Source organism: Adiantum capillus-veneris, chromosome 14 (assembly GCF_014529385.1).
Source record: "Adiantum capillus-veneris isolate H3 chromosome 14, ASM1452938v2, whole genome shotgun sequence".
Lineage (NCBI taxonomy): Eukaryota > Viridiplantae > Streptophyta > Polypodiopsida > Polypodiales > Pteridaceae > Adiantum > Adiantum capillus-veneris.
In genome coordinates, this window is record NC_140944.1 from 100,517,561 (window position 1) to 100,540,510 (window position 22,950).

The 22,950-nt window shown below is 42.6% G+C and overlaps 1 protein-coding gene across 1 annotated transcript; it reads right to left on the reverse strand.

Annotated features, from left to right (window-relative positions):
- Positions 1-680: 680 nt before the first annotated feature.
- Positions 681-3,021, reverse strand: LOC147442843 (alpha-(1,4)-fucosyltransferase-like). Its single transcript, XM_086529715.1, has 3 exons — positions 2,464-3,021; positions 1,973-2,146; positions 681-1,864 (listed from the first exon to the last, which is right to left on the reverse strand). The coding sequence occupies exons 1-3, from the start codon at positions 2,971-2,973 to the stop codon at positions 1,274-1,276; spliced, it is 1,275 nt and encodes a 424-aa protein (XP_086385841.1). The 5' UTR covers positions 2,974-3,021; the 3' UTR covers positions 681-1,273.
- Positions 3,022-22,950: the final 19,929 nt, after the last annotated feature.

Genomic DNA, 22,950 nt, shown 5'->3' on the forward strand with positions numbered 1-22,950 from the left:
ATAGCTATCACAGAGAGGCATCTCGGGTTTTCGCAAAACAAGGATTACACCGGGCCAGCGGTGCCCTACCCCCAATCGTACCTAGCTAGGTATGCGGTGCCTCCCGAGCAAAAGCTCATGATGTTATGCATTGTATGAAAAAACACTGAAAAAGACTCCATTTTCCTACATGAGAAAATTTCTAAATCTTCTTGTGAGTGTACAAGTAGCTCTCACTAAAGAAAGGCAAAATGCTACATTTTACCTAATATACAACCCTCTCATTCCCATTTAAGAGGTGCCTAAAGAGAGAGCATACAAGCAAAATTTAAGTGATATGCATTTGAAATAGCTTGCACATCAATTGCACGATTGCAATGCCAAGATCTACAAGCAATGGTTCAATTTAGGATTAAAGGTACTTAAGGACCATCAATCTTTGTCCCTTATGCTTATGTCACAAGAAGATTTAGAAATTTTCTCATGTAGGAAAAGGGATACTTTTTCAGTGTTTTTCATACAATGCATAACATCATGAGCTTCTGCTCGGGAGGCACCGCATACCTAGCTAGGTACGATTGGGGGCTGGGTCCGGTCGGCCGACCGGGCCGGCGGTCCCGTGCCCGCAATCGTACCTAGCTAGGTATGCCATGCCTCCCTCACAAAAGCTCACGATGTTGCGTTAAGTCATAATGTGGGAATTATTGTGAGAATCTGTCCAAAACTTCTTGTGCATGTGTCAGCAGATCATTGTCTTCTCTTTTTGTGGGAAGAAAGGGGCTAATTTTTCCCCTCTTTTTGTGGTCATGAGAGTGACTTTGTCTCGTTGCCCTTGTTCAAACTTGAAAGGATTTGTAGATTACTACAAAATGCTTATGGTTGTAGTGGTCTTCTTAACAGGACTGCCATCAAGTCTTCAAGGTGAAACTATAAAAGCTCACACAAAGCCTCAAACTCTACCACACAAAGCTATCCCCAGTGGAGCCTATATTCCAATTCCTTTCTCTCAGAGGTCTTACAAATACATTTCAAGTGAATTGCTCCACAACCTTATGACACATTGCATCAGTGGAAAAAAAGACTACATTGAATTTTCTAGCAAAAAAAAGCTCCTTGAAATTAGTAGAAAATATAAGCCTGTTGAAGAAGATGTCCGGAATTTCGGGAGAAAAATGTTGTTTGATGAATGAAGGACCATATAATTGTTGCTTACCCCCCTCTCAGACAATCTTCAAATGGGGATGTCTCATGGGTTTGATCATACTCTTTCCTGAAATATAGAAAGAGAGAGCACTTATTCTTCTCTTAGCATCCATTCTTGAGAAGCCAATGCTTTTCCTCCATACTTGCTAACGACAGCACAAAGACGGCAGGGCAAAGAATCAAGGCTAACAGCCCTTGTTTGATGGTAAGATCCCATGACCCCACACCTCCTCCAAGCATGAAATTGAGCATAAAGCACTGGGTCGGCCGCTACTTCCTTCACATATGCTGCCAAGCTTTCTATTGATGCAAATTTGAGCCCGTTAATGATAGAATGTGGCGGCACAAAATCCTCCACATTCTCTGCTCCAAAATAGATGGGCACGGCCCCTGCATCCAGTGCGTAAAAGAGCTTCTCTGTAACATACGACTCTGTCATCGTGTTTTCTATTGATAGCACAAATTTGTAGTGTGACATAGCACAATGTAGATGGTATGCCCAATAGTTACTGTCGCTGGCACTGCTTCCACAATGTGGGAACATCTGCAATAATGCATTGCGACCGCCTACATTGTTCAGGCATTTGCCAAACGAGTGATGAGGAAGTTGGGCCAGCAGCCTCATCGCAAGCATTGATCTTGCAGGCACACAATGCGAGGAAGACCAGTAAACTAGAATATCCTGGCAATCAGAAAGCAAAGAGTTACTCGGTGCATGTCCAATCAATCTTGTCTACCAATGAAGTTTCTTGAAACTCTTATCTTGCGAAGCAAATGCTGCAAAACTGACATTTTTCTTGATTGGCGACGTAAAATAACTGCGATGCATGTGAAACGAAGCTCCTGCATATGTCGCTTGTACAGTATCGTTCGCATGATAGCTTATGAAAATGTCTTTGTGAGCCGGAGACTTCCTTCCAGGCTCCAAGTCCATGTACACTCTCAAAGGGTCCCCTTGTTTTCTCTGAATTGTACTCACAAGGACCCAGACGAAAAACCCATGTCAGCGATGTTTGCTTTCTTTATCAACCAACAGATTCTGCAAAAAATAGTGGCACAAAACACACGCACACACACACACACACACACACACACACAAGCACCTTGCTCACATAAGCAACAGTCCCCACCCGCAATTCCATGTAATTATTGAGAAACCCAAATGTGTGTGTGTGTGTGTGTGTGAGCATGAGCGCGCACACCCACTCGCAAATGCAAATGCATGACCCCTCTCATAGCGTACAGATTGATGCTTCTGACCTATGGCAGTGACGTAGCTACCTTTCTTGGTGGATTCCCAGTCTCATAAAGATCAGCATCAGCGCCATCCGCAATCACCTTTGACTTGCTCCACAAACAAGTGAGCCCACAGGGGCAGATATACAGATTGTCAAGATTGTCAGGTAGCCATCTCCATTCCTTTACAAGCACAGACACATGCCGCAAGCGCATGGAAGCACAAGACACTGCATGCGGGTCTTGCAAGCTAGGGTTGGGGCCAAGAAGCCAAGGATGCTTCTGCGTGAAGAGGGTGCATCCGACATGGGCATCCCACTCTCCATACGCAACCAAAAGGTGAGTGAAGCTGCTGTTGAGGAGTAGGGCGTCTGCTTGTGATATGGAGGTGGACACGGAGAACCCACCGTGAAGAATTACGTACAGAAATTCACCTAGGTTAGGGCGGAAGGAAAGGATACAGAGAAAGAGAGTTGTGAACGCGACAAGGTATAATGGGAATCTTGAACACAGGCGCCTGATGATTGTGGAACGCCTGCAGGCACGAGCGGGCATAGCGTCTGCTCTTGAGGAGAAGGAACATGATCTCCAGTGTCGTTAAGGGGTTTTCTGTTGTACTCAAGTCCGTTTTAGGAAGTTGAGTTAAGGCAACTGTTTTTGGTTTTGGCCTCCCCCAAAGGGGTGAGCCCTCGTCACTATCTTACACGGGTGCAAAACGACTATGATCTCAGCCGTCCGATCTTTGGTGAACTAGGGGTGAACTAACCTCATCACTATATCACATAGGCATGCTCAAATGGGATCAATGGTACTAAGGGTGAACTCGGGGTAAACTAAGGCTGAACTCGGGACAACTCGGGACAAAAATGGCGCCCCGAGTTCATCCCTAGTTCACTCGCCTCGCGGGGTGTGGATCGAACTCGACAGACCTCTCGGTTGCCACACAAATGCCCTACCACCATGCTAGCACGTGTCGTTGCCCATGTTGGCATGGCACATGATCACACCCTAGTTTACCCGCCCCTAGTTCACCCCTAGTTCATTGCATGATCTGACGATTGAGATTAAAGCCGTCTCGCCCCCCCTCCCCCCCAAATTTGGGCCCTATATCCCCTCTGAGCCATATGGCCGTGCCATATAAGGACGAGGGGGGTGAGCCTTACTAATGCCTCCCCTTTTTGGCCTGCCCGTAGTGATGCCTCCCTTTTCGCTAGTTGAAAAAGGGGAGGTTTTAAAAAAATAGATTTTGTATTTTTATTTTTATTTTTTGGCGCATGAAGTTAGTGGCCATTTTATTTCATTTGTTGCTTGACAGGGTGAATATGAGTATAGGGTTACTATAGGAACATTGGCAGGTAGATTGTAAGTCTGACTCTTCCTTTCTCTTGTCAGATCATAAACCAAGTATTTTTTACTTCAATAGAGTAGAAAACTCCTCTAAAGCAGGGTGGATTCATTTGGACGGGTCTCTCTTTAAGCTTAAGTTAAAAGTTCATAACAGTTTCAAGCTTGCTTTTAAGATTTGTCATTTTGCTTTCGATGCTTAAGAAAAGGTTGTCAAAGATATTCAAAGAACTCTTACCACCTACAAGAGGATAGCTAAAGACCTCAAGGCTAAGAGAAGAATGATGATAAGAGGTAAAATTCTTCTTCTTGAAGAATCGACTCTTTATCTTAGATCCTCCCCCCATTGATCTTCTAAAGCTTAAGGAAAAGCTTAGGCAGGAAGAGCTCAAGGAAGCTAGTAGTGCCCTTGTTTATACTAGGGAATTTTGGGTTGGCAAGATTGATAGACCTAATAAATACATGATTGACCTGCTCTAGAAGAAAAAGACCAAGGATTTTGTGCCCTTTCTTAAAGCTGCCAATGGGCAGCTTTCTTCTTCTCACAAAGAAAACTTGAACATTGCTCATTAGTTCTTTGCTAATATCTTCTATGGCTCCCCAAAAAGAAACAAGGAAATCCAAGAGGCAAGAGCACTTATTACTCTTAAGAGGAAGAAAATTGTGTCCATTTGTAATGGAAATGGCCTATGAACATTGAGAATAGCGGAATTAAGAAAACTGTAGTGAGCATTTTTGTAAGAATACTTTGAGAAAATAGAAGGTGAACTTGATTAAAGGTAGCAACATAACCATTATACTTAATTAACTTGGCATGAACAATACTTTGCAAGAGAGAGAGAATTAGAGAACTTGACAACAGTTGAGGACCGGATTTATGTGGAGCCGGTCCCCCCTCCAAAAGGCTTTTGTAATATAATTTCTCGCATAAAGAGAGACTTGGTACAAGCTTTGTGTTCCTTGAGACCTTGATGGTGCAATGAAGATAGAGAGCTTCATACACCACAATTATGCCCATAACTTAGCTAAATGAAAGCTTTAACTTGTTCCCGGCCTCAATTCCAAGACCTCAAACACCTTCGAAGGTGGAGAGAGCTAGCAAGGAATGAGGGTAGGGAAGAGGAAGAAGAAGCATTCTTACGAGAAATAAATAGTTCATTACTTATCATCACTCTTGTTGCATGGCGTAGCATAATAGCATAGTAATGATGAAGAAGAAGATGGTAAGCTTAAGCATTGAAGCATGGCTATTGGTTGGATTTTCATTCATAGCCAAGAGGGTTGGTGTAGGCTCTCAACTTCTCAACAAGCTTGGAAGAAAATAAAGTTCTTGCACTTTTCACCAAGTGAGAATGAGAGCATGTGAGTGTGTATGAGAGGGAGCATACCCCACAAGCAAGGCCATAGCTTCTCAATATGATCAACCCCTCTTCCTAGCTCATCATGAGATTTGATTGGACCCCCTAAAGCTTGGCCAATCACATGCCTTGTACATTTCAAGGTAGGCTTTGGACAAGTGTCCTCCTTACCCCTTTTAGAGAGAGGGCTTGATAATATCTAGATAATTGATTAATCTATCTAAATGCTCATTGGACCCCTCTTTAGCATAGCCAATAGGACTCATGCACACCATGTGGCTAAGCATAGGGAGAACCGTACAAGTGTCCGTGTGCCCCTTAAGGAAGGGGTGCTCTTTGGGAGAGTGAAAGGTCAAGTCAAGCATGTCCCTAGCTTTGGGGCTCGCCCCCTCCTTTGTAGGGATTCTTTTTGACTTAAGCTACCCAAGCCCTTACCTTCCAAGCATGGGGAAACTTCTCAAGCACCTTAGTCAACATGCATAGGCTTAGTATGAGCATGATTTCTCTCTCTTCATATCCCTCGCTTGTAGGCTCTCCCCCCTCTTTATAGGGCTGAACTTTGACTTGAACTTGGACACCTCAAGCACAAGGCCAGCTTGGCCAAGGAGCTTAGTTATCAAGCATGTCAAGCACCTTAATTATTAATACCTAAAACATGAACCTAGCTCAACCTAAGGTATTAGGTCTAAGGACTTTTAACACTAACCTTTGGAGGTATTTAATGAAGCTAGCCCTAAGGTCTTTCAATCTCCATTAGCTAGCATTTCTCTTTGACAAACCATCTCTCATTTGGACCCATTGACTTTGGTCTCATGGTGAGATAAATCCATAAGCACATGCCTATATTCTAACTCTTGTTCTTATTTATTCTCCCACATTAAATGATCACTTTAATATGAGAAAATCATTTGAGTTAGTTAGATATTAGATTTTATGACATTACCTCTCTCTGAAGAGCATAGTCGTCCTTGACTATGAGGTAGAGGAGATAAGGCTTTAGTCATTAGTCTATGTTTCTTAGCGGGCAGAGGATCCCTTTTTACCCTACAACATCATTCCAAGATGGATTACTAATCTGTAGACATGTAGTAGTGTTAGTGTGTATACGCGCTTCACCAGGGGCACTTTTCTCCCACTGGGTTTTTCCCCCTAGACATCTAGTGTGAAAGGACACCTTATCTCTTAGGGTTTCATATAAGCTTTGTAGCTCTGAGTTTGTATATACACTATTATTCTAATACAGAGAGAGAGACTACAGAGATCTCGTACGCAAGCTCTGTGTCTTCTCCTTCTCCATCTTCTTCCTACTCTGAGTTGTTGTCTTCCTTCTGTTTCCTGTTTCATCATCTTCAACAATTGGTATCAGAGCAAGGTGATTTCCAGAGCCTCTACTCGCGTTTTCGCGTCCGCGCGTGCAATCGCAATTTTCAGGCAGTTTTCGAAAAATTTCTCGTGGGAGCATCCTCGACGTTCCAGGAGTATTCTGAGCAGGTGACCTGCAGTTGTACCCCCCTTTCGAAGCCGTTCGAGCCCTCTGAATTTTTTTCTGAGCAGCGTAGCAGAAGTTACTTTTCGGAGGCGTTTAGATCAAGAGGGTGTGCTTTTTGACAGATTTTCTTCAGGTAAACAGTTCTTTTGGGAAGCAGCTTGTCTTAGCTTTGTGCTAAGATTTTGTGTAGAGTTTTGCTTGCATTGGAGAGGAGATTTGTGAATCTCTTGGAGGTTCTTTTGCTCTCTTGTGTGCATCCACAGTATGGCTCAATCTACGGAGAAAGAGATTTTTGGTGCGTTTACATCCGAAGACAAATTGGATGGTACCAACTATTCTCTTTGGTCTTTTATGGCCAAAAATGTTTTGGTTGGTAAAGGATTGTGGAATTATGTATCTGGAGATGAAGTTCGTCCAGTTAGCATTGCACCTGCCATGCCTGGTCGTGGTGCGGTGCAGCTGTTGGTGCAGGACCCTCACAAGTCACTCTAGAGCAAAAGAGATGGGATACTAAAGATGCACAAGCTATGGTTGTGATTGCCTTAACCATAAAGAGGACAATCACACCACATATCAGATCTTGCAGAACTTTTGAGGATGCTTGGAACACTCTGCAAGCTATGTTTGGAGGAAGAAACGCTGCCAGAATAGAGTTTTTGAAGAAACAACTTGACAAAATATAAATGGACGAAGGTGACGATATTGTCGAGCATCTTACAAAAATCAGGGATCTTAAAGAGCAATTGCTTAGCATTGATGAAGTGATTCCAGAGAAGGACTTGGTTTCCAAAACACTCAATTCACTACCACCATCTTATCTGACTTTTCAGACTTCTTTGACTCTGTCTTTGCGAGCTAATCCTGAGCCTCTTCATTTTGAAGAATTAGTGGCTTTGCTATTGCAGGAGGATCAATCACGTAAGAAAAAGTCTTTACAGGTGGATGGTATGGATCATGCTCTTGTTGTACAGAACAAAAACAAGGGTAAAGAGAGTGCTCATTACTCCAAGTCTAGTGTAGGACAATCTTCAGAGAAGTCTAAAGGTGATTCCGACAAGTCCAAGAAGAAAGGTAAATGTCACTACTGCAAGAAACCTGGTCACTACATTAGTGAGTGTAAAAAGCGAATTGCTAAAGAAAAGAAGAAAGAGTCAAGTTTGGTTGTTTCAGCTTCTGGTGATTCTTCTACAGCTAAAGAAGAGTCTGCAAACTTTGTGCAGGATTCTTATGCTTTTGCAGTATGTTCAGATTTTTCTGCTTACAGTGTTGACAAGACACAAATGATTTGGTACTTTGATAGTGGTGCATCCAGGCATATTACTTCAAGGAAGGATTTGTTTTGTTCATTGGATGCAGCTCCAGCAGGAAAGAAGGTGACATGTGCAAATAATGCTTCTTATCCAATCAAAGGGGTTGGTAAGATTTTGATTACCATTTCAGATGGTTCAGATTTATGCTTGCCAGATGTCTTATATGTTCCAGGGATCAAGAAGAATTTGTTGTCTGTATCCTCTCTTGCAAAAAATGGTCTTCGGGTCATTTTTTGAGGATGACAGATGTGTTGTACGAGATCGAGAGAATGGTTATTCTCTTATCACTACAGGTACGTTGGAAAATGGACTATTTGAGCTAGATCGTTATGAAAATCAGATTCAGGTATGTATTGCAGAAACAAAGACTCAGGCCATGCAGGATGCTGAGTTGTGGCATGCTAGATTTGGGCATGTTAGTTATGGCAGTTTGATGACTTTACAACGTCATAATATGGTGCATGATTTGTCTTTATTGGAGATGCCACCAAGACATGTATGTGAAGGTTGCGTTCTTGGAAAGATGCACAGATTTGCATTTTCGCAGGATGGTTCAGTTAGAGGGACACGAAAGTTGCAGCTTGTACACAGTGATGTATGTGGTCCTATGAGGACGCCATCTATAGGAAACAGCCTTTATTTTGTGACCTTCATTGATGACTTTTCCAGGTTTTGTTGGGTGTATCCACTCAAAGCAAAGTCAGATGTGTTTGCAGTTTTTCAACATTATGTCGCCATGGTTGAAAATGAAACAGGTTGCAAAGTACAGACTCTTCGTACCGATCGAGGAGGTGAATACATGTCATGTGCATTTAAGGATTTTTTGGGAAAGAAAGGCATTAAACACCAATGCACTATGCCATACACACCACAACAGAATGGTGTTGCAGAAAGGAAGAACAGGTCTTTAATGGAGACGGCTAGATGTATGCTCAAGGCTAAGAGTTTTCCTCATAAGCTATGGATGGAGGCAGTTGCTTGTGCAGCACATGTTTTGCACAGGTGTCCTACTCGTGCCTTGAAGACCATTACTCCATATGAAGCTTGGTATGACAAAAAACCTTCAGTCAGTTATCTTCGTGTTTTTGGTTGTCTTGCTTATGCTCACATCCCTCAGCAGTTACGTGGGAAGCTTGATGATAAGGCAATCAAATGTATATTTGTGGGGTACAGTAGTGGAAGTAAAGGTTATAGACTTTACAATCCTGCTACAAACAAGATTTTTGAAAGTCGTGATGTAATTTTTGCAGAAACTACTGCTCAACCTATGGTTGCTTTTGATGTACCTCATATGCAGACACATGATGTATTTGAAGGTTTTCTTCCTTCTTTTATGGAGAATCAAGGATTACAACAGGTTGATAATCTTGATCAATCTTTTGATCAGCATGTGACACCTCATGATGTAGAGGAAATTGTGCATGAAGAGCAAGAAGTTCTCAAGGAAGAAAGAACCTTGCCTAAATGGGTTCAGAAAACTTTGCAGGATAGCAAGTTGGATGCACCGTTGCCACGAAAAACACGTGCTGGTACTACTTTTGGTAGAGAGCAAGTAGATTTGGCTTGCTTTAGCACTCTTTGTGATGCAGATGAGCCTCATTCATTTGAACAAGCTTTAGAGTGTGTTCAGTGGAACGATGCTATGCAGCAAGAAATTGATTCTATTCATAAGAATCATACATGGGATCTAGTGGACTTGCCTATAGGTAAAAAGCCTATTGGTACAAAGTGGGTTTTTAAGGTAAAAAGGAAACAAGATGGTACTGTTGACAGGTACAAAGCAAGGCTTGTGGCAAAAGGCTATGCGCAACAGAAAGGCATAGATTATGATGAAACCTTTGCTCCTACTTCTCGTGCGTCCACAGTTAGATCACTAGTTGCAATTGTTGCTCATCATGGTTGGAAAGTGCATCAGTTGGATATCAAAACTGCTTTTTTGAATGGTGATTTGTAGGAAGAAGTTTATGTAAGTCAACCAAGTGGTTTTGTTGTAAAAGGTCAAGAGCAAAAGGTATGTAGATTGCGTAAAGCTTTGTATGGTCTAAAACAGGCTCCAAGAGCATGGTATGAAAAGATACATACTTATTTGATTGGCCAGGGATTTCAGAATAGTCCAACAGAAAGCACTTTGTATGTCAAAAAGAGAGATGGAGTTCTCATTATGCTAACACTTTATGTGGATGATATGCTTCTTACAGGCAATACTGCAGATGAAATTGAAGCGTTTAAAGATGCTTTGAGAAAAACCTTTGAGATGTCTGATCTTGGTTTGCTACATTATTACTTGGGTATTCAGTTTGTGCAATCAGAGGATGGCATATACATGTTGCAAGAAAAATATTTGCATAAAATTTTGGACAAGTTTGGTATGCAAAATTGTAAGCCAATCTCTACACCCGTAGAAACTGGATCAAACTTGAGCATGCATGATGCTGGAGAACCTTTTGATGTACATACTTATGCAGTAGCGGTTGGTTGCTTGATATATTTGGCAGGCAAAACTCGTCCAGACATTCAATTTGGGGTTTCACAAGCAAGAAGATTTATGCACAGCCCAGATATGCATCATTGGCAAGCTGTGAAGCGCATACTTCGTTACCTTTCAGGTACTCCTAATCTTGCCATGTTCTTTCCAAGGGGGGATATGTATGGAAAGCATAGTTCTATGCAGCTTCTTGGTTACAACGATTCAGATTGGGTTGGTGATTTTGACACACGACATTCCACAAGTGGCAATTTTTTTTTCTTGGGAAATGCATGTATATCTTGGCTAAGCAAGAAGCAACCCACAGTGGCTACATCAACTTGTGAAGCTGAGTACACTACCATTTTCACAGAGTGCTATGGCAGTTGCAAGGAATCCAGTATTTCATGCAAGAACAAAGCACATAGAGGTTCACTACCACTATGTCAGGGAAAGGCTACATGCAGGGGAGATCACACTAACTTACTGTCCTACACAGGATAACATTGCAGATCTATTTACGAAGGCGTTATCACGAGAAAAGTTTGAAGCTTTCCGAAAAGCTTTGGGCTTACTCTCATACACATGATGATCTGCTACCTTGTACGGATTCACACTATCGCTACAGGGGGGATTTGTAGACATGTAGTAGTGTTAGTGTGTATACGCGCTTCACCAGGGGCACTTTTCTCCCACTGGGTTTTTCCCCCTGGACATCTGGTGTGAAAGGACACCTTATCTCTTAGGGTTTCATATAAGCTTTGTAGCTCTGAGTTTGTATATACACTATTATTCTAATACAGAGAGAGAGACTACAGAGATCTCGTACGCAAGCTCTGTGTCTTCTCCTTCTCCATCTTCTTCCTACTCTGAGTTGTTGTCTTCCTTCTGTTTCCTGTTTCATCATCTTCAACATAATCCATTTGGGTCTTGGGAGACTTAGCTGCCACAAACATGTCTTCTCTTGAGTCCATTTCATTCTCCCAAAGTAGAGTGACAAATTCTATTTGGTGTTTGAGAGACGTCCTCATCACAAACATGATTCTAAGCATGCATACTACTTGAATTTGTGCACAATAAAAAGTGAATTAGTCTTATAAGACAAAAACATTGATCATTTAAAAGAAACATTTACATTTGATTACTCTAATGTAGCATTGTAAGCATTGACAAGGTTCATACTATCATTAAGCTATATTCCTTGCATCCATCTAGCATCTTCAAAGGGATAATTTTTGAACTTAATAAGATATCGTCGGATAATCTTACCGTGTTGTAGTACCTTGTCCTCATGTCGAAGGATAGTTTCGGGTTGTAGAACCTCTTCTTGATCTTCGATTTTTGGGGGGTCTTCAATAATTGGGTTTGTTGGTGGCTCTCCTTTGTAAGGCTTGAGTAGGCTCACATGAAAAGCATTGTGTATGAGCCAATGGTTGGGCAACTTGAGTTGATAGGTCATGTCATTGATTGGCTTCAAGATTTGAAAGGGACCATAGTATCTTTTTGCTAGTTTAGCATAATACTTTTGATGGCCCATAGGATATTTTCTCGTCGTTTGCCTCAATCAAGCCTTGGGAAATTTGAGTAAGACCCAATTATTTTCTTTGAACATTAAGGCCCTTCTGTGCTCATTAGTAGCAACATTTTGCCTTTGTTGAGATATGGATATAGCCTCCTTAATCTTTTGGAAAGATTCTTGTAGGTCACGCCGATACTCATCAGTAGCGAAGATCTTCCCATGTACTTTTGAGTAGCACAGGACTTTTTGGTCTTCCCTCTATGATCTCAAAAGGTGCCTTTCCCATAGTAGTATGGACAGTATTATTATACGCATAATCTACAAGGGGTAAGTACTTCTTCCATTGTGAGCATTGATCTACTTCTGTAACATCAGTCTTTAGTAGATTGCAAATTGTAAGATTCGCTATCTCACTTTGGTCATCCGTTTGTGGGTGATAGGCAGAAGATAAGTTCAATCTCGTACCTAGATTTTCAAAGAGACCCTTCCAGAAGTTACTTGTCATTCTAGGATCTCTATCTGACACGATGGATGTTGGCAATCCATGGTGTATGAAAATTTGCGATAGGAAGAGGGTGGCCATTTGATGTGCCTTAATAGTCCTTTTGACAGGAATAATGTGTGTTTGCTTGCTAAACATGTCAACTATTGTCCATATTCCCGTATTCCCATGGATAGAGTTGGATAATCCAAAAGTAAAATCCATGGATATACTTTCCCATGGTGAATTAGGGATGGGCAATGGCTAGAGTAACCCAGGTTGCTTCCCTCTATCATACTTGGTATTTTGGCATACCACACATTTTGAAACATACTCTTGTATGTCCACTTTCATGGTAGGCCAATAAAAGTACGTTTCTACACTTCAAAGAGTAGGTTGAATCCTTCGATGCCCCGCACAGGGAGGAGCATGGGATTCATACATGACTTTCTCATGAAGGGACTGAGTAGCACATATTTTGTTGCCATGGAGAAGATAACCATCCTGCAAGGTGAATGGTTCCTCTCTCTTACCTAAGGCAAGGACTGACATTATGTCTTTAAAATTAGGGTCAATAATATACTCATCTATCATCAAAGATAGATCATTGTGAGTTGCTATAGATGTCGCATTTACCCTCGATTGTCGTGATAGTGGATCGGCCACTTGATTATGCTTACCACTAATGTGAGCAATATGAAAATTAAATTACAAAAAAAATAATTGTCCACCTCATTTGATTGTCAAAAAGCTTAGTTTGTGTCATGAAGTACTTAAGACTTTGGTGGTCTATTCGCAAAAAAAAAGGATTCCCCAGTAGATATTGCTTCCATGTGTCTAGGACATGAAGAACAGCTAAAAGCTCTTTTTCATATATGGCCAAGACCCGTTCATCGATATTGAGCCTTCAACTCTCATATGCTATGGCATGCCCTTCTTGAAGCAAGACTACTCCAAGGCAATCACTACAAGCATCACATTGGACCTCTTAACGTTCTTCTTTGTTAAGTCACTGTAATGGTCCTGCTATTTGAGAGAATTTTGCTATGAAGCGTCTATATAGTATGCACACATACCAATAAAGCTACGTAGCTCATGTAGATTTCTTGGATTAGGCCATGCTTTTTTTACCTCCAACTTCGATGGATCCATACGGATATCATCTTGAGAGATAATATGACCTAAGTATTGAATCTCTTGAAGGAAAAAATCACTCTTGTCTTCATTGATAAAAATCTTGTTCTCCCTCAAAGCTTGAAAAATTACCTGGAGATGTTGCTTGTGCTCCTCCAAAGACTTGGAGTAGATGATGATATCATGAAAGAACACTCGAGTAAACTTGTGGTGGGGTCTAAAAATTTTCACCATTGAACAATTTAATGCGACCGAAGCATTTGTCAAACCAAAAGGCATGACAAGATTTTTATAAAGACTAAACGTTGTACAAAAAGCGGTCTTTTCGGATGTATTCATTCACTGTCATAAAATCTAATATCTAACCAACCCAAATGATTATGTCATATTAAAATGATAATTTAATGTGGGATAATAAACGAGAACAAGGGTTAGAATATAGACATGTGCTTACGGATCTATCTCAACACGTGGCCAATGGTAAAGGGGTCCAGATGAGAGATGATTTTTCAAAGAGCAAGGCTAGCTAATGGAGCTTAAAGACCTTAGTGTTAGGTTCATTAAAGACCTCCAATGGTTAGTGTTAAAATTACTTTGACCTTAGGTAAGCTAGGATTGTGCTTGAGGTGGGAAAGCGGCCCAAGCTTGAGGTGCTTGTCGTGCTTGTTGATTGAGATGCTTAAGGTGCTTGTCATGCTTGAGATGCTAGGGTTGTACTTGAGGTGGGAACCTGGCCCAAGCTTAAGGGGCTTAAGGGCCAAGCTTGTGGTGGGAATCGGTCCCAAGGTTGAGGGACTTGAGGTGTCACAAAAGTCAACAAGGATCCCTACAAGGAAGGGGCGAGCCCTACAAGTAGGGGCATGAGAGAATTGTCACAACAAGTAATCAACCGGGTCAAGTCCCCCGCCCCCCATAAATATGATACCCCCCTCCCTTATTTCTAAGCTTGGGAGATAAATTATTGGGGGCCTACCCCTAACTTATACACTTATGTAACTTGTTAAAAAACTCCCCTCCCCTGCACTTACGTGGTGCGGTAAGTTTTCCATGGTGAATCCCCCGGGAGTATTGAATCTCTTGAAAGAAAAATTCACTCTTATCTTGATTGATAAAAAGCTTGTTCTCCCTCAAAGCTTGAAAAATTACTTAGAGATGTTGCTGGTGCTCCTCCAAGGACTTGGAGTAGATGATGATATCATCAAAGAACACTCTAGTAAACTTGTAGTGGGGTATGAAAATTATCTCCATTAAATGATTAAATGTGGCTGGAGCAATTGTCAAACCAAAAGGCATGACAAGATATTCATAAAGACCAAACGTTGTACGGAATGCGGTCTTTACGTTATCCTCATTCATTGTCCTTATTTGATGATAGCCACTTTTAAGGTCAATCCTACTGCAGTAGGTCGAGCAAAAGACTGACATATCAATCCCTAGAGAACTCTCATATGTCCTCATCCAATATCATGTAGGGTGATTGTCCCTAGGGTGATGCATAATGAGATGTGCTGAGGGAAAATAGCTGTAATGTACCCAACATTTTTCTATAAAAGTATTTTATTCACTTTGCAAATATTTAAGGTTCGCATTTTGATAAGTCATAATGCGTTTAGACGGAACGATTGGATTGAAAATCGGACGCTAGAACTACTTATTATGACCCTTATTCACTTCAAAACTATAGGTCGATGGGAAACTTAAGCCTCAAGACTGTATCTAAAGATAAGAGTTGACTCTTGGGAAAGAAGGAGCAATTTTAGGAAAGGAGACGTATTTTTAGGAAAGAAAGAAGAGGGAGTTACGTTTAGAGTTCTTGTCTTGGAACCCAAGCTTCTTCTAAAATTGAAGAACTGAAATTGCGCATCGAAATCCGTGTCCCAAATATATATATATATATATATATATATATATATATATATATATATTACAGAGCCATGAACATACGCGAACTTAGCTCTCTTTGCTTTCCTCTATTCTTAGCTGGCCTTGAGAGCCTATATAAATACCCCTCTCCCCTCACTTTCAAGACATAGACACACAGTCTTAGAAGTGGAAGCTCTCTTTCCTTGACGTTGGAGTTACCTTCTCTCCCTCAACCTCTCTCCTTCGAGCTCTTACCTTCAAACCATCTCCATCTCCAAGTCTTTCTCTACCATCGTCGTGTTGCCCTTCGGATTCTTGAGTTCTCTTTCTCTCTTTCCCTCTTCTCTACATCGATACGATGGCCTCGAAGCGAGTGACTCGAAGCTCGAAAGACGCTCATGTTGCTCCACCTCCAAGGAAGGTGCAGCGGAAGGCATCAACTACTCCAAACGTTGCTCAAGCGGAGATATTGGTTGCGGAAGAAGTCAAAGTCATCTAGCCTCAAACACGGGAGGTAATCGAACATGTCACTAATCCGGTAAGACAAATTTATAATTATGCATTGCTATTCATGTTGACTTGGGAAGCTAAGCACAGGGATTCCCTTAAACCGTTTGAAAAACGTGATTCTATCACAAGAAACAAGCATATGTTTTCATAGATTACTGAAAGAACTATTTGATAAATTGTCACTGTTTGTTGATGTTAGTAACAAGCTAACACGGACACCATCTTTCAAAGTTCTCTTTGTAAAAAAATTATTATTTTGATAAATTGAGACTATTGTAACTCTTATTTTCTCTGATAAATTGTCATTGTTTGTTGATGTTAGTAACAAGCTAACACGGACACCATCTTTCGGAGTTCTCTTTGTAAAACAATTATTATTTTGATAAATTGAGACTATTGTAACTCTTATTTTCTCGGATAAACTCTGTAATTAATGAGCCGGGGCTACAAGCTTCCAGATTGTAACAGCAAGTCATTACCCAGCTTTGGTAGAACTCCAGATTATTAGTTTTGACCACCCCAAAACCTTGGCTAACGTATAAAAGCCAAATTTTATAAGTTTTTTATAAGGTTTTGGATAAGTAATACACAGCGTGAGCTAACGGTGCTCACTCCTCTCCTTCTCGTGCTTCCTACTCCCTCCCCGGTTGTCACTGTTAACCCTCACGGCACACGGACACCCTATCGCCTACGACGGACACCGTAACCGTATTATTTATTTAAGTAGAATCAGGCACCGGGCTTGTCGGTCCAATAGGGAAAGGTAGAGTGATCGCCGATGAGAGGCACACTCTAACACGAACATGCTAGGGTTAGTTGGCTAAGCATGGGCGCCCAAGTGTGAATGGGGTGAGCTCACATAAAAGCCAACTAAACCTAAAATTCACTCATTCTCTCATTTGTGCAATAGAAGAGTGCTCTTGCTCCATCTCCATCTCCATCTTCTTCTTCTTCACCTCCTTGTGTGTGTGTGTGTGTGAGAGAGAGAGAGAGAGAGGGAGAGTGTGTGTGCGATCGAGCATTACGAAGGCACGGCGGCGGCGAAGCGGTTGAGCGCGGCACGACTACAGCTTCTTCTTCATCGCGGCGAGGAATCCACCACGAAGGCGAGCGTAGAGCGGTGAGTGACACACCCTTTGCTCTCTTGAGCTTGCTAGTTTAGGCTTGTTGTGTGCTTGGAGCCATTTGTGGCTCGCACACGGTGTATCGGCAAGTCCTTTGCTTCGACAGTGCGGCAAGGAGCGCACATTTTTGGCGCCGCTGCCGGGGAAATGCCCTACACTAAGCTCGGTTAAGCACTTTACGCTTTCTTGTGGTGCAATTTCTATCATAGAAAAGGCAGGGAATGAGTGAGTGTAGTTGTGTGGAGATTTCTGTTTTTTGCGTTTTCTGCGTTTTTTGGTTTGCACTGCACAGTTAGCATTTCTGTTTTTTGCGTTTTCTAATTTGCACTGCACAGTTCTGTCAAGTTTCAATTTTCTGCATTTTTTGTGTTTTCTGGTTTGTGCACAGTTAGACGCACAGTTAGTTAATTAAGCAGGCTAGTAATTAGCCGAGACAGAAAGCAGGTAGGCAAGGTCAACGCGTACCAAAACGCGCACCAAAAAAAAAAAAAAAAAGTTTAAATTTTTTGAAAAAAAAAATCGAAAAAAAAATATATATATTTTTTTCGAATAATAAAAACGTGAGTGAGGGGGAGGTTAAATTTTCAAAAATAAAAAACGTGAGTTTTAAAACGGACGGGTTCGTTTGTATAAAAGATAGATCGGGATCGGGATCATTTCCCCAAGCCCAAGCCCAAGCCCAAGCCCAAGCCCAGGCCCAGGCCTCAGTCCTCAGTCCTATGATATACACTAGACTCACTCTTATATATATACCCTACTCCCTCAAGAGGGAATGAGAGCATGTGGGGCAAGTCCTCCACTCTCCTCCCTTCTCTTCCCACTTGCACCCTTAGACTTGCTATTTGGAGCCTAGTTCCCTAGCTAGGAAAAGACTGTTTCGGGCTTTTCTAGAGCAAAATAGAACCAAACGGTGGGCTGTAAAGCACTGCGCGTCCCTCCTAGCGATACGCTCGTTTTGAGCTATCACACGGCCCATTCCACGACACGCTCTAAAAAATCTAGCAAAAAAACAAACAAAAAACTAGTCACAAGGCCTCCTAGAGAAGCTTTTTGATACCTTAGGGTATCAAAAGCACATGCATTTACGCTCTGGGCGGGTGCTAGAACACGAGCATATTGAGGGTGCCTCTGTTCATACGGACACCCATTACCCATCCTCGATAGGCTCTAGACCCTCAGCGGAGACACAAGGTAGCACCACCCAAGACCCTAAAATAGCCGCTAGTGATTCCTCCTCCGACTCAGAAATCATGGAAGCATACCCTACCCAAAACACTGAGAGAGAAGGCCATGCACCTCCCGAAGCTCCACAGCCTAGTACTAGTATGTTTAGCCGTTTCATGGAAACATTAGGTAGAGCTACTCGCTCGGAACCTGATGCAAATGAAGCACACGAAGGGGGTGGGGAAGTGGACTCTCCTTTCACATCGCACGTGGACCCCACACCCCCAAAGAGTGTCCATGTGGATATCCTGCCAACTTCTTACCAAGAAGGCCCTGTTGAGCTGCCTCCTTCAGAAGTTCCCTCTAGAGTACCGTTGGTGACAAGTAAAACCACGGGGAGCAACATTGCTTCTATCTCACAAGAAACCGTTAACACGTCGACTCTAGAAGGATTGTTCATTAATGATCATTGGGCATACGACCTCCACACTGAGGTGTTGACGGATCTACACTCTGGCCACGCCTACCATGTAGGATGGATAGAGATTGTACAATCCACCCCTAGTGCCACGAGCATCGAAGATCAACAGAAAATGATCTGTAATGTTATCCATGGCATTATTCAATCAGAAAGGCAAAACCGAGGGGTAAATATACTCTCAACTGGCCCCATGAGATTTCTGGATACGAGCAAGGCTCAACAGCCTACTCTATCACAAATGGAGACTCCTCTAATGAGCCCCATGGACCCATCTTACGTCATTTCACTTGGGGTCTCTATGCAATCTGAGCCTCCGAGCGACAACTTTAGCTTCCCTAACTTGGCTCAACCCTCTATTAAGGAAAACACAGTGCTCACTCCAGGGATAGGCCTGACAGAGAATGTATCGATGACATCTACGGTTAGCGCAGTGCCACTACCTAGTGTCGTAGTACCTAATATGGGGCCTCGACCGTATGTGCCTCTAGCCCCTTATGCACACATGGCCCCCACACCTCCAATTGTACCACTTGTTCATGCTCCTCGAGTGCCGCTCCCTAGCCCTTATCCGAGTGGACCTATGCCCGGTTATGTTCCATATCATGCATCATCCACACATATGCCAAGACCGGTACCTGTCCCTCTCCCACATATGATTCCAAGAGTACCTCCACCGGCCCTGCCTCCTCACATAGGTGACTTGGCAGCGTTTGCTCAAACCATAGGTTGATCTATCGCGGAAAATATGCGTCATGCATCTGATAGAGAGCTTAGAAGTAAGGCAGTACAAATTGCCAAACTCACGCAAAAATTCAATGGGGACGAAGATGCTAGAAAACACATTGAAGTGTTTGAACAAGTATGTGATTCCTTAGGGGAACGCAACGAACTACATAAGTGCAATGCCTTAAGCTTGACATTAAGTGGGAAGGCTTGAGATTGGTATAGAACCCTAAGGGTGGACGAGAAAACAATCTACCCTACCCTTCGAAGGTTGTTTCTAAAGGAGTACATACGAGAAGGTGTGCTTTGGGGTGTAGCATCTCAGCTACAAAAGGCCGAACGTAAGGAAGGAGAGTCAGTAAGGGACTTCATTAGTCTTCTAAAGCACTTAAACTCTCGCTGCCCTGTAAATGAGCGCTTCAACAATAACTAACTGCTTGATCGATTCATCCGCGGGTTGAGGAATGAAGGAATCTATAATGGACTAGTGATTAGAGGTATCACAACCTGGGAAGATATCACTGCCAATGCAATCCAATTAGAGGACAACTTGATGATAGCAGGCATGAGGGTGTCTACTGACACGAGATCCACTAGCTCACAAGCCATTGAGTATGAACCCATGACTGCAAAGCCCATTGCCAATGAGTCAAAGGTATTTGAGACATTCTTGACATACCTCACCAAGGCAATCCAAGAGTCTCTTAAGGATAATCGACCCCCTCAAAATAGTCACATGTATCCAAGAAGGGAGCAACAATGGTGTTCCATTTGCTTGGGTCCACATAGCACTAGTGAGTGCCCTACGTTTAGAGTAAAATTTAATGGAACTTGCAACGCATGTGGTAGGTATGGTCACCAAGCTAAAGATTGTTTAATGATCAAACGTATGATGGCAAATAGACCACCTGTAGCCTGGATGGATGCGCCTCGAGCTCCTGTATTGATGCCTACTCCACCTGTTGAGCAACTACCGCAACACATGGTCCCTAGATCTCAAAATGTTGTACAAGCTACACCGCTACCACCTCCTGTGCTAGGACCGCAGCCCCCGCATTCAAGAGTCGCCCCTATGAACCAAGTGGGTTGCGAGCCATCTAATGCTTATGCAGATGGCTGTGAGGAGAAAATAGACACTAGTATTGCCTACGGACTTGATACATTGGAAGAGTGTCCTATATACTACATGGAAGATTGTTGGGGGCAAGTCAAGCCAGTTTATCAAGCTGCTGCTCTCGCATCCAGAGGTCAAAATATCAACACCCAGGCTAGGAGGCCACCTCTTCAATGCTACGAGTGTGGTGGACCACATCGGGCAGCGGAGTGCCCTATTAGGCTGCAAAAGAATGCTGCACAGATGCAAATGAATCAAGGGAGCACGTCTGCAATGCCAATACTCACCTGTAATCGTTGTGGCATAGATCACTTGATTGCCCAATGCCCCTATAACCCAAATGCACCTAAAATCACACCCCTAAATTTGGTCGAAATTGCTAGTGTGACATCGCCAATACCACCCGTCGCACCCGCTTATGCGATTACACGGTCCATGCTTCAAGGGCCAGGCCATATCCTCGAAGAGAGAGATACCGCCTCAGTTATCCAAGCAAATAAAAAGAAGACATGAAGGAAGAGGTCGCAGAATACGGGAAATTCAAAGCCAAGTTCCAAAACAAACATAGGAACAGGAGATGACCCCGTGTATATGAATGACCTCGAGGATGATTCACATTCAGTCGAGACAATGGAGACTAGAACCAATACCACAAAGGGAAAGACCAACAAAGAAAACCGTAACATGGAACCAAATGAAAACCGAATAAGAGAAAACCATAAAGAGCCTTTGAAAACACCACAAGTGTTTCCAAATCCAATCCAAGACCCCCAAGATAAACCGCAGAGGCAAAAAGGGAAGAATCGTAAAAAGAAGATTGGGACGTACCCAAACCCAGTAGACGAGATTGAGCAGGTGAAACATCTAAGAGGTTTAGTGGAGGAGACTCAAAGGAAACTAGAACCAGAACCCATGCATGTCAAAATTCATGACACAGTGTTTCCCACGCAAGTTCATCCACCCCACATGAACCATAGACCATTAGCCATATCTAGTATCATCCAAGAAGGGAGTGAGGACGGGACATCAGAAAGTGAGCATACACCCTTCTTGTTGGAAAGGATGTTTAACGAAGTAATACCTGATCCCATTGAGGAATATGAGATTCCATCCTCACCAGTTCCTAGTCAAGGACCTACACCCTGCAAAATGCCAATGAATGTTGCCAAACTGGTGGACTTCATGTCTTCTGAGGTCCGAACCACGATCATAGCAAAGCTGTATGGAGATCCTGAGTTATTCCTTGCACTTCGAGCATTACTTAACGGAGAGCTACGAACGGGATTACCGCAGTTTGCGCAACCAAATAGGCCTGACTCGATTATGATTGATGAGGAAAATCATGTGCAATCACTTGACTTAGATGGACACGAGTCTGTGATCGAGGTATCCATTAACGAATTAGGGCAGTATTTTGAAGGCGACGAGTCTAATGCGACCCTACCCATCACTACCAAGGGATTAACTATAAAGGGAATTCTTGATGGTGGTGCGGGAGTTAGCATCGTTACAAAAGATTGTTGGGAATCCATGGGAAAACCCCACCTCAGTGTTACTAACATTGTGGTAAAGATGGCAAATGGTACCATAGCCAAACCTATGGGGATGCTCAAGGATCTTAAGATCAAAGTTCTAGGACACAAGGTACGACATACGTTCATTGTAATGGATTTCTCTAAACACCTTATGTCATATGAAATGATTTTAGGACGACCATTCATGAGGGAAGCACAAATGGTTCATGATTGGTCTAAAAATCATGTCTATTTGCAATTCCAAGACTCTGTCCTTAGAGTGGATTTGGTGACTGGTAAGGTACACCCCTTAGGGAGTAAAACCATTATTGATCATCGCTCTGACACCACAGTTCACTTGGCCCCACTACAATATTGTTACACTTGTAAGAAGGATACAGACATTGGCCAAGATTCTCCTTATATGGATATCCTACCTGGGATGACTGAGTCGGACAATGTGGATTGGGTCCACCTAGCAGCAACCATAGACACTTGGGGAAATAGGGGGACGACCTGGGTAACACCTGAGGGGGATGAAATGCCTATACCCTTAAATATGCTACAAGCAATGCATATCGCTTCTGACAAGACTCATCCTAATGTAACGAAGAAAACATACAAGTGGGTCCCTAAAGCTTCTTTAGTGACCATAACTAGTGCTAAAAAACAGAAGCCTTGTAAGAAACGTACCACTCGCTCCAAGAAAAGTAAGAAAATGTTGCGATGGATCCCTAAACGACTATTGGAAGCCCAAGGCTACTATCAAGGAAATGATCAAATCTGGGTGCCAGAACGTAGATTGTGCTCTTACCTATCACCTGACCCAAGTGAGCCCAATCCCGTAGCTCCAAAACGAATCAATGATCGTGGAAAGAAAAAAATCACAGAATGCTACACACCCGCTCCCGAGCTAGTTTGGGTACCAAAGAAAGAACGA